The sequence below is a fragment of the Heterocephalus glaber genome, unplaced genomic scaffold (assembly GCF_053883595.1).
Source record: "Heterocephalus glaber isolate CG9 unplaced genomic scaffold, H.glaber_assembly_v1.0 deba00001532, whole genome shotgun sequence".
NCBI lineage: Eukaryota > Metazoa > Chordata > Mammalia > Rodentia > Bathyergidae > Heterocephalus > Heterocephalus glaber.
Window position 1 is genome coordinate 28,275,511 of NW_028258330.1, and position 11,533 is coordinate 28,287,043.

At 50.6% G+C, this 11,533-nt stretch overlaps 2 protein-coding genes across 4 annotated transcripts; one reads left to right on the plus strand and one right to left on the minus strand.

The window, feature by feature from the left end:
• Positions 1-626: 626 nt before the first annotated feature.
• Positions 627-10,971, minus strand: Blcap (BLCAP apoptosis inducing factor). The gene is made up of 2 exons (XM_004867795.4): positions 10,819-10,971; positions 627-2,612 (listed from the first exon to the last, which is right to left on the minus strand). Exon 2 carries the CDS (start codon positions 2,436-2,438, stop codon positions 2,175-2,177), a length of 264 nt encoding a protein of 87 aa, XP_004867852.1. The 5' UTR covers positions 2,439-2,612; positions 10,819-10,971; the 3' UTR covers positions 627-2,174.
• Positions 4,163-6,996, plus strand: Nnat (neuronatin). 3 transcript variants are annotated; one of them, XM_087188972.1, is made up of 3 exons: positions 4,163-4,752; positions 4,925-4,981; positions 5,652-5,767. In XM_087188972.1, the coding sequence occupies exons 1-3, from the start codon at positions 4,677-4,679 to the stop codon at positions 5,765-5,767; spliced, it is 249 nt and encodes an 82-aa protein (XP_087045098.1). In that variant the 5' UTR covers positions 4,163-4,676. The 3 variants fall into 3 exon arrangements, with proteins under 3 accessions (XP_087045098.1, XP_012922191.1, XP_004867854.1); XM_013066737.3 differs by lacking the exon at positions 4,925-4,981 and adding an exon at positions 5,990-6,996 and having other exon boundaries at positions 4,565-4,748; positions 5,688-5,763; XM_004867797.4 differs by lacking the exon at positions 4,925-4,981 and adding an exon at positions 5,990-6,996 and having other exon boundaries at positions 4,573-4,748; positions 5,688-5,768.
• Positions 10,972-11,533: the final 562 nt, after the last annotated feature.

Sequence of the window (11,533 nt, forward strand, 5' to 3'; positions counted from 1 at the left end):
ACAACAGTCCAGTGCCTTGAGTAGACAGTGCTCCTATTATGCCTTCTGAAAGAAAGGAGTGACTCAGAGGTGAATGCCCAGCACAGGGCTCTGACAAACTTCCCCACCTTGTGTCACAGATCATGGCCAGGAGAGCATGTGCACATCTGCCACAGGGATCCATACCACTCTTGCGCTTCTAGCCATCACTGAAGTCTGCTGGTTGGACAGTCAGTCTTATTTTTCCACGTGAAATGCCATGAGGGGTTTCACTGTATTTTTACTTCAAAAGCACATAAAAATCCTTGATGATTAGAGCTCCAGCTGTCTTAACTTGTTTGTCAAGGGATCAGTTACTCAAATCTCCTATGGAGGGAAACAATTTCAGGCGGGAAGCCATGGGAGCTGAGAAACACCAATGTCTCATCTCTAAAAACTTTTCAGACTCCCTCCTGTTTACTGCCTGGCCTGCCCTCTTCTCTCCCTCCCCAAGATCCACCATCTGCTCTCCAGAGAGCAGATCAAATTTTCAGGCTAAGGTAGTGTGGCGCCAAGGACTCAGCCCCTTCATCTTTCCCCCGGCCCCCACTAACTCAGAAATCCAACACCACAACCCAAATGGACTGCAGTCACATAAAACCACAAAGTAAAGTTTATAAAGCTTTATTAAACATTTCAAACAGCTGTGCAACGAACACACCAAAAAAAAAAAAAAAAAAAAGCTCTAGAACAGCAGTCCAAATGTTTCACAAGTGTGGTCTTGCAGTCCCATCCTCTAGATGGACTGGCTCCAGTTCTGTCCTCTGCCTGGCTCCCCTCACTCCCTCCTCAGGCAAGAGAGAGGGATGGTTCTGGGTGGAAGGACAATCATGCTAATCCCCAGTGGGTAGGGGCCAGGAGAAAGTCTTATTTGCCAACACTTGTTACTGAAGCGCAGAGGAAAACAAAAAAAGCAAGTGACAGTCACACAGTCTTCCTGTGTATTCTTCTCAAGGTACAGTCTATATGAGCAGGAACGAAGAAGCTCCTGGCGGGAGGATGATGGGCACTGCTCCCCTGTGTCTCTTCTGAACCACCTTGGAGTCCAGTGTGCTGGTCACTCGGCAATCCCCATGCTAAATAAAAGCTGCAGTGGCACCTACTACAGCTAGCTACTGCTAAACCTCAAAACCAGGACATGTTCTTTAAAGCTTCTTTAAAAGAAATATACACATATATTTACACACACACATACACGCATGTGCACACGCACGCACACACACACACGCGCACACGTGCACGCAGGGCACAATCAAAAATATCCAAACACCTATCAAGGGGATCGTGGCTACTATGAATCTCACAAATACTTCTCCATTCACTCGGCTGGGGACTGCTAGGTCTACATGAAAACATCATACCTCCATCCTGCAGAGCATGCACAGGAAACACAAGGAGGGCCCCTTCTCAGGATGGCTGAGAAAGGCAGGAGGATGGGTAAAGGAAGCAAGGCTGGGCTGGAAAGCAAGAGCCCAGACACCCAGGTGAAAGAGCAACATCTATCTGTTGCTTCTTTTAAAAATGAAGTGGAGAAAATACTGGAGGCTTGTGGACAACAAACAGTCAACATGTATATATATCTGTCTAGCCTGAACAGGGGAAGAAGGATGAAAAAGCGAGGCTCTCGGGCATCAGCAATCTCTTCAAATTCGAGATAAGTGCAAAAACGAGCAGTGTCATAGACAGGTGCTCCCCCAAAAAGGAAAGGAGTAGAAGAGAACTAAAGGGAAACCAGGGGAGGGACTGAGGAGTCAGTAACACTCTAGGAAGGAGAAAGATTCTGACAACGAGGGGTCACAGAGGTGACAATGAGACTGGCATTTTATCTGCCCGGGCCAAGCCAGGATGGTTGACTAGGATGGGTATAGATTCCTCGCATTAATGAGGCGAGGGGGTGGCCATCCTGCCAGCCAGAACCCAGATGGGGACAGAACACACACAACCACAAGACCACCCACAACTACAGGATTCTACAATAAAAGCACCAGTCAGTGCTATTATTCACATTATAAGGATAAAACATCACAGGCCGAAAAGGTGCCATCAGGAATGTGATACCCGCAGGGCTATGGAATTTGAAACTCCAATGCTTTATGACCTATGTCAATGCCTCCCCTCCCGTCTTCTGCTTCCTTGGAATGCTAACAGGACAGCTGTTAGGTGCCCACAACACCAGGGTCATGTGCTGAATCTGGAAGCGGGGAGTCGGTGCAGTGGTACAGGAAACAGTTTCCCCAGCAGCTATAACAGATGAGGAACAGGGCTGCCAGGAAAACCAAGGCACAGATTGTGCAAGGCTTCCGTTCCAGGAGAAAGCTGAGCAGGTAGAAGCCCATGAACATGGAGTGGCTGAACCACAGGGCGGGGTTGAGGGGCTTGGGGATGAGGAGGACGGGCAGCAGCCACTGGAGGCAATACATGATCTCTGCTGGGCAAGGCCTTCACCAAGGCTGCCAGGCACTGCTGCAGGAACCAACCTAATGGGAGCCAGTGGGTGTAGGTGGCTGCCCTCTGCTTTCTTCAACCCTCTCTCCAGGAGCTGAGCCGCTGTGCTCTCTGGCTGTCAGCCTGGGATCACCAAGGCAGCAGGGATCCTGAAGAGAAAAGTCAACACAACAGACAAACAGACAAAACGTACAGACAGACCAAAAAAAAAAAACAACAACAACAAAAAAAACAGGAACAGAATGTATACTTATTTGGGAAAATGAATCATGGTTAACAACAGCAAATGTGAATGCCCTTTCCTCCCTGCCCACCCTTGGGAAGTTCTACTCCTCTCCAAGTCACCAGTTCCAGAAGCTTCCTGGGATGTCTCCCTTGAAGCCTCCTAGGGTATCTCCCCTGGGCTTCCACTAGTGGGGGCCACCTCAAGAGAGCTCTTTGGCATGGTCCCACACAGTAGGCTGGCTTTGCCTGGACCCTGCCCAGCAGAGATCATGTATCGCCTCCTGAGGCTGCAGCCCGTCCTCAAAGGGCCCAGACCCCACAATACCGCCCTGTGGTTGCCACAGGACTGTCATGGGCTCTGTGCTGTGCCCCAATGTGCTAAAGAAGGGTTTTGTATCTAGTCTTTCACTGCACTGGTAGGTGCTGTACTCTGGCACAGAAGCGAGTTAAAGCAGTCAGGAGTACACTGCAGGCAAGCAATGGATCCTGGCAAACTCCTGGAAGCCATGGCAGTGATAGGATCAAATATTTTATATAAAGATGGCAGCCTGGGCTGAACTTGTCTTTTTCAAACAGCCCAATGCCATTTTGCCAAAACCAGCCAACGTCTTCAAAGTCAGTGTAGGCATAAAAATCACTGCGCTATTTTGTTCAAACTAAATTGGATCATTACACCTCCATCTGCTGCTACCATTGTATAGAATTTAACCTTTATGAGTTTTTAATCAAAATTAGTTTCTTATCCACATAGAGGCAAATGCCAGTTGGCCCCTGTGCCGGGAGCTTGCTGAAGTGAAGTGCTATAGGTGGGTGGCCAGTGTGCCAAGGGCCCTCTCCGAAGACTGTGTTTTAGGTTCCCGCCCACAAAGCCCAGCTCCTCGAGGGATCCGCAAGACATCCGCACTCTGAGGGGCCTGAAAAACCTGCGCTCCATTGGGAACGTGAAAGATGGGCACTCAGAGGTTCCTGATTCCCCTTGAAATAGCCACACCCTTAAGCAGCCACAGCAAAACCCCCGCTTCTTGCTACAGCCGCCTAGCGAAAAGGGTACAAAGAACCACATCAGCTGAGGCTGACCTACCCCAAGCCTGGGGGAGGGGTGCGGAAAACAGAGGTTCAAACCATCTGTTCGGAGGAAAACTATCCACGAACACATTCAGACTTCCCAGCCACTTCTAGAGTTCATTCCTTTCCGTGCACACAAAGGCGCCTATCTTTCCCGCACCCCTCCCATCGAACAGACATTACTGCTTTTGCACCCAGTGTAGCTCCCTGGCCCAGTTCCCTACAGTAGCCACTGCCACCACAGCAGACCCTGATTCTCACTACCATAACAGCCGGGATGTGAAGAATCAGTGAAGAGTTAGTTACACACTAAGGAACCCTCACGAAGCAGAAGGCAAGAGCTTAAAATTCCCTATCAGGAAGAGTGCTGAGCAGTGGCCTGTGAAGCTGAGGCTCCTGGAAAGGGTACCTTTTTTTGCTTTACCGGGCAGATGACCCCTCCCTAACGTCGATTTTCCATAGTAGGAGAGGTCCATTCTGGCGCGGGGCTGAGCTCAAATTTGCAGATGAGGACTTGGAAAGGGGGGCGCCACACTAAGAGGCTTGCGCCTTCTATCCCGTGGTCTATGCAGAGTCGCGTCGCCCCTCCATTTACACTGGAATTCAAAAGCGGGCATGGAGGAATCTTCTGGAAAGGGTCTAAGATGGGACTCAGGAGGCAGGGGTCGGTGTGGAAAGAGCAGATGGATTATTTTTTTTCTGTCTTTCTCCTAGCGAATGAGGAGAGATCTACTCCCCCCCCGCCCCGGTACTCCTCCTCATGAACCGACAGCGTGAGCGCGCATGCGCACTTAGGTGGCAGGCGGGTACTTAAGGCGCGGCCACCGCGGCTGCAGCAGTGCGCCCAACAGCGGACTCCAAGAGACCAGCGGACCGCGGCAAGAACCCTTGCTTTCGACCGCCTACCCACCACTCTTGGTACTATGGCGGCAGTGGCGGCAGCCTCGGCTGAACTGCTCATCATTGGCTGGTACATCTTTCGCGTACTGCTGCAGGTAAGTGTGCTGAGGCTTGGGTGGGTGAGGACTCCCAATGCACGCACCCAAAACCTACAAACCCGCGATACGACTGCCGCCTGCCAGACCCATCCTATCCCAATTGCCGCGATCCCTGTCTGCCCAAGTGCCGCTGCGGCACGACCCTCGCTGGTTCCCTGCGCCCACATCCTCAGGCAGACCCTCCCCAGTGTGCCCGCGCCAGGCCGGGAACAAAGACTCAGGGCGCGGCGGTCGCCGCGGATGATCGCCGAGGCTTTTAGCAACCTATGTGGTAAGAAAAACCACCACATCCAGACTCGACCCCAGGAGGGAGGCGGGGCACTTGTGTGTTTCAGGACTTTACAGCTTGCCTAGCAAAAAATTTCTGCCTTAAAAAAATTGCGCATTGCGGGTTAATATCCTTTAAAAAATACACAGAGATGTGTATACACACGATCATACAGCACTTGGGAGACTGGGACGAAAAATGCACTTCTCAAGTTTGAAAAGGGCACTTCTCAAAAAGAAAAAAACTTCACAAAAGAACTCCAGAATAAATTAGAGAAAACATAATCAATGAAGAAAAAGAAAAGAAAAACCATATTGCAGGAAAAAGAAATTAGATAAAAGCAGTTGGTAGAAAAAAACCGCATTAGACAAAAAGCGCACAGCAGGAAAAAATCAGACAAAGGAAATAACGGAAAAAATGGATCAGACAAAAACACTTTCAATAAAAACAATTAGAGGAAAAAGCCCTTTGCAGGAAAAATGAAAGGGGAAAAAGTGCTTCCAGAAAAGTCAAAATGTTTTATTTTTTTAAAAAGGCAAAAGTGCTTTGCATAAAAATAAATCAGAAGTGCTTTGCCCACAAAATAATTTATCCTAAAAGCTCCCTTTGCAGGAAGAATTCCCTGCTAAAAGAACCCTTTGCCAAAGGAATCGCATATTTCCTTCAAGGTGTTCCTGGAATGCTGCATTTACTGGGTAGGATTCGCTTTTCGAAATCCTCCAGGGACACAGCCCATTGCGAGAAGTGAGGTATACCTAAGTTGTGGGTCCAATCAGCTTGCCGCCATGCAGCTCTCAGCACAGTTGGAAAAGCTCCAGCTGCCCTGACTCGTGGACAAGCTGCGCCCGCACCCGCCTCTCTGGCCTATGCTGGACAGGCGGGCGGGGCAAGGGGTGGGGCGGGGGTGGGCACGGCAGCGCCACAGACTCGCAGCTGATGCACTCCACTGAGCGCGGGTCTCTCACCGCAGGTGTTCAGATACTCCCTGCAGAAGCTGGCCTACACGGTGTCGCGGACCGGGCGGCAGGTGCTGGGGGAGCGCAGGCAGCGAGCCCCCAACTGAGGCCCCAGCTCCCAGCCCTGGGCGGCCATATCATCAGGTGCTCCTGTGCATCTCATCCAGCGTGGGAGCAAGTGCCGCGCAGGAATGGGGGGTCCCCTGTGCTCCCTCGCCAGAGGAGCACTTGGCAAGGTCAGTGAGGGGCCGACAGGCCCCTGGAGAAGCAGCTCCAACAATAACATGATATTAGATCCTTTTCCAACCCCTTTGCACCGGTCCCCTTCTGGGCAGGTCAGGGAGGGAAGGGGGTTGGGGAGCAGATCTGGAGATCTGGGGATAGGCATCGCATTCTGATCTGGACCAAGTCCGGACAGCACCATTCTAGTCCCGAAGTTATGGCCATGCCAGCAGGCCCCACCACGGAGATCTAAACACACCAACCAGCAGAATGGACATTCCAACTTCACCAGCCGAAGCCTCGAATCTCAGTGCAGCAGAGAAGGCACCAATTGTGTCTGGCGTGGGGAAGGATTGGAGGGCATGGACAAGGGAAGAGGAGGGTTAAGAAACAGAGTGGGGTCCTCTCACTATCCCTTGCCTATGTCATGTATGCATTCCAGCCTTGCTGCCTTTGCTCCCTCGATTCCCCTTTTTCCCCCCGAACTGCCTCCACAAGCCCATCCCAACCCCTAAAAACGTCTCACTTGATTTGGACCTATTCAACCGGTAAATGAATCCCATCTTTACTAAAACACCTTCTCTGAATCCCCCACCCCTCACTGATCTTGCTTTCCCTGGTCTCATGCAGTTGTGGTCAATTTTGTGGTAATTGCTAATTGTACTAAGTGTGCGTTAGTTGTGTCTCCCCAGCTAGATTGTAAGCTCCTGGAGGACAGGGACCGCCTCTACAAAAAATAAAAAATAGTACCCCCTCTGCCTTGCAGTGAACCTCCAAGGTGGTGGAGGCACAACAAAAAGTTGTCTCTGTGGCTTCTTTTGTGTTCATGACACACACTTCAAAGATTGAGCTGATACACTAATTGTAGAGTGGACACACTGCTTGGCAGAGGAAGAGGGGAGATAAAATGGGAATAAACTGGGACTATCACATACCCAGCTCCATTTCAACACTATTCTGACATTAAGGACTTTATCTCCCCTCCCCAAAGAAGAAAGGTGATACCTTCACTTTCCATCCCAGAATAAGGGTCCACTTCCTCCTCCCCATAACCCAGTTCTCCATTTAGAAGCCCCAAAGAAATGAGCCTGGGGCAGGGTGGACACTGGTGTGGATAATGAGTATGGGATGAAATGTGGCATGGTACCATCTCCACCCAGCTTAATGCTCTAGGTCTTGTAACCACCAGGACTGCTCCTAGGCCATCCTGCCTGGCCTTGTTATTTTCTAGGCTCTCACCCTTGAAACTTCTATCCTACACATTCTCTCCAGTGCTGGTTCCCTGCTTTTCTTAGCACTAGCCTTCCTATCCTTAGGGTGCACTTACCAAGTCCCTGTCCCTAGGCTCTCCCCTGACACCAAGTCAGGGCTGGCAGGCTGGCTGCTCTGTTCCCCTCTTCAGTGAGCCAAGGCTCTTTTTACACAGGGTCAGCTGACTGCCTCACCAAAAGTCCCCTGCCACCTGTTCAGCCTCATCTCTGGCTTTATATGTCTCTGTCACCATACACTTGTTCCTGGGTCAACATGAAGGGAGGGAGCTGGAAGGTCATAAATCTCTTCCTGCCACTTCCTAACATCCCTTAGTCATAGTTGTCACATTGGAGTACAAAGCACTTCACCCCCTTGAACCTGAATTTCCCTCCCCTATGCAAGGGCCTTAAGTTTCTCTGCCCAATCACCAGCACCTCTAAAGACACCTACAACTTATCTCAGCATCAGAATTATGGGGCAAGGGGTGCAGATTTTGGTCTGGTCATGGTTTTACCATCAATCAAATCAGCTTAGGCAACACAGCCCGGTCACCTCCCACCTCTCACCTTTAGTTCCCCTCTAAAATTCTGAATCCCCAGAGGCTAGAAACATTTTGTCAAAATAGCAATCAAGAGTCATCAGGATTTGGGTGAGATGTGCAATCTGAGACTCCATCTTCCTTATTGGGGGGGTCATAGCAGCTACCACAGCCTAAAGGTGAAGCAGGTCTCTTCTTGCCCAGTGACTTAGCCGAAGGCAATGCCCATACCTCTTCCCTCCTGAAGCTCTTATTTTGGACAGGCCTGAAGGCTGAAGTTTCTGCAGTTTTCCACACTAAGCCAAGAAACATCTATATATTTCAGTGTGTGTGTTTTGCGGTACCAGGGATCGAACTCAGGACCTTGAGCTTGCAAGGCAGGCTGGGCTCCACTGAGCTAAATCCCCGGCCCTCAACATGTATTCTCAATGAAGACTGTCATCCCCTCAGAGGCTTCCAGGGTGTGCCTACTGTTCCACTGCCCCAGATGCGCTAACATCAGCTCAGTTAGAAAGCAGCACTGTTTATGGATGAAGGCCAGAGCAGCATGGGTCTGGCTGCTGTGGACACAGCACCTCCTACACTCCTTACCCCCAAGAAGGCTGGAGGCTTCTGGTAACCCCCAGGGCTTTCCTGATGATCTTGGCAAAGCCCCTTTCCTCCATGCATCCATCTAACAGCAGGGCTCTGAATGTGGCATGGTAAGATGACAGACTTCCAGGAGATAAGGGCTGCCTTGGTGGCGTGTATCCCATAGGTGGGCCTGCGTGTGCAACTGTCTACTTCTGCTTTCATTCCCTACCCTCCAACCCTCCTGTTCTGGCAACAAACTTAACCCACCAGAGAAGACAAAAGGAATGTGTTCACTTTCTATCCTCATGCAATGGCAAGAAGTCTGATCCAAATATATCTTGTTTATGAAATGTTTTCCACAAGCTATACCATTAAAACATTTTATTCTTAGAGAGCAATGGGATGTTTTCATTTTATTACAAAGCCTTAGTACACAGAGCTAAATGTCCCTTTTCCCTAAACCACCCCACCCCCAACAAGGCCAATGACTGAGCAAGTGACTTGTAAGGAGACTGGAATGGCTTTGTGGGACTCTAGCCACAGGCCAGACCCTTGGGACTAATGCCTAACGAGCTGAACTTAAATCTAGGGGTGAGGAGTTGGGTACAAGTTTCAGAAGTGTGGGGTGCTATGTGACACTGTCACTTCTATCTGTGGAGTACATGAGTGTCTGTGTTGGGAGCAGGGCAAAAACAAGTTTCTTGAGGTTCAACTGTAGGGCCAGCAATAGCTTAGTACACATGGCTTAAGCAGGTTTGTTGTGAGCCATTTATGAGGCCATCTATTTTCAAACTTGTATTTTCTCAGGAGCAGTACTCCAAAGGGAGATTCTGAATTTGCAGTTAATTTCCCCCCAGAGATTTAATCGTGTGCACACATGTGCACACACACAGTCTAAGAGTTTCTTTTTCCAGGGGGGACCTCTCACTTCCTCCATATGCCCCTGAGACATGTTGTCACCATTCTCTCTGGGAATGATTCCCTTTATCTTCCCATCTCCCCCTCCCATGGGGCCCATACTCCAGCAGGATCCAGATTCCTGAGCATTTTCTGAGCAGGAAGTGAGAAAGGCTGGTAACACATGGCTCTGGGTGTATCACACAGTGACAGGCTTGAAATGGAATGCATGTGTTTCAAAGATAGGAGAACAACGACAACAAAAGGCAGCCTAACCCAGATTCCACTATGAAACAACATATTACAGAGAAAAGGTTAAACTCTTCTTGGCAGCAACTCTAAGACAACCAATTTTGGATACAGAATTGGTCTGATCACTGGAAACTGACCAAGCTTCTAGCAACCAAATCTTCTAACTGATTTGCTTGACGTTAATCTCTGATTTAAAATAAACAAACATGATCTAACACGCGGTATTAGCGCTTAAGTCGAGATTTTTTTTTGGTCCCGGCTTTGATGTTGCCATCCAGAAGGCTGATGGGATGGTTGGAACATGTCAGGCAGGGCAGAGAAGCCGTCCCCAACATGCCAGTTCCCTGAAAGGGATAAAAGACGATCCAAACCTATTAACAAAAAAGACCATTTCTTTCCTAGGACAGACCCCAGTTTCCCCAACATTAACTGTTGAAAAGGAACAAGGAGTCCTGGGAGGAAACTAAAAGAGGTTTGTAAGGAGAAAGGAAAAAGCAACTGTCCCCATCCCCCATTCCTCCTTTCCAGGCATTCTGTTCCTTCAGCCGCCCTTGAGGGCCATTCCCCATATACTGGAGGAAAGGGAACGGTTTCTAGACTTAATACAAAGTTAGCGAGCGTGACTAGCGCTCGTGATCCGAAGCAGACCGTCGACCTATCCGCCAGACACCTGGGCCCTTTTCTTCCTTCTTCCTAAGCCCCATCTGATTTTTAAGAATGTAATTGAAGTGGCGGGTAAAGAGTGATAGAACTGTCACAAGCTGGGGCCCCTGCCAAGGGACCTGGGCCGAAGAGGTGAAGGGGCACTCTTCAGCGTCCCCCACCCCGGACTCTGCCCCATCCCGGGAGGGAGCTGACCTTGGAGGCCAGAGCGAGAACCCAGGATTCTGGTCCCACCCTTGGGCTGGGAAAGACCACCAAGGCCCAGGCTGGGGCGAAGCAGAGCAATCACCTGACGTCGGGTAGGGATGCCCCCACCCCCGGGTGCGCAGAGGGAAAACCCCAGTGAGGGACCCAGCGACGCCTAAGGTGACCGCGAAGGGACAACATGGCGGCGCGGGCGCACCGAGGGCTTTTCATCCCGCCCCTAGCAGGCTGACGCCACGGTACCTGCGAGCCCTGCCATGGCGCCGCCGCCCCTGCCGCCGTCGCTGCTGCAGCCTGTCTCCACCTCAGCTCGCCACCGACGCCGCAGAAGCTGAGGGAGACGCCCCCTTCGTCTTCCAGTGGAGCCGGCAGAGGACCCTCCTCGTAGGGCTGGGCTATCTACAGTGGACGCCCGATCACATGGCACAAAGTTGTATCATCTTCGCTCGAGTTCCCCTCACTTTCTGCCACAGAAGACCCTTTGAGAGCTTTCTGCTTACCTTTACGAAATTATCTTGAGCCTATGTCTTTAAATCCGAAGGATTTTTAGTCAGGCGCATTCTGGCCAGCCCCAAGCCACGGCGCCCATGGTCCCCTCATGCATATGCAGCAGATTGTGATCTTTACGTTTTTCCGAGCAGAGTGTGGTCTAGACACTGGTGTGGGAACCCTTCTTTGCTTTACCTCGCTTACTCCGGGATCCGTGTGCTCCAGGGACACTCACGTGGCGCAGTGTCTGCCCCCTCCCTGTCCCTTTTTATCGTGGGGAAAGTTGCAGGCTCATAATGTGAGATCTGTTCCTCGCCCAGGACCTTGGGCAAGCAAGTCACTCGCCAATCCTGACTCTCCCAGCTTCCTCGGGCCTGACGAGTTGTAATAGGCGCTGCTGAGTCAGTGTATTCATTTATGAGCTAATTAGGTAGGTTCGTTGAGCGCCTACTATGTTCAGGCACAATGC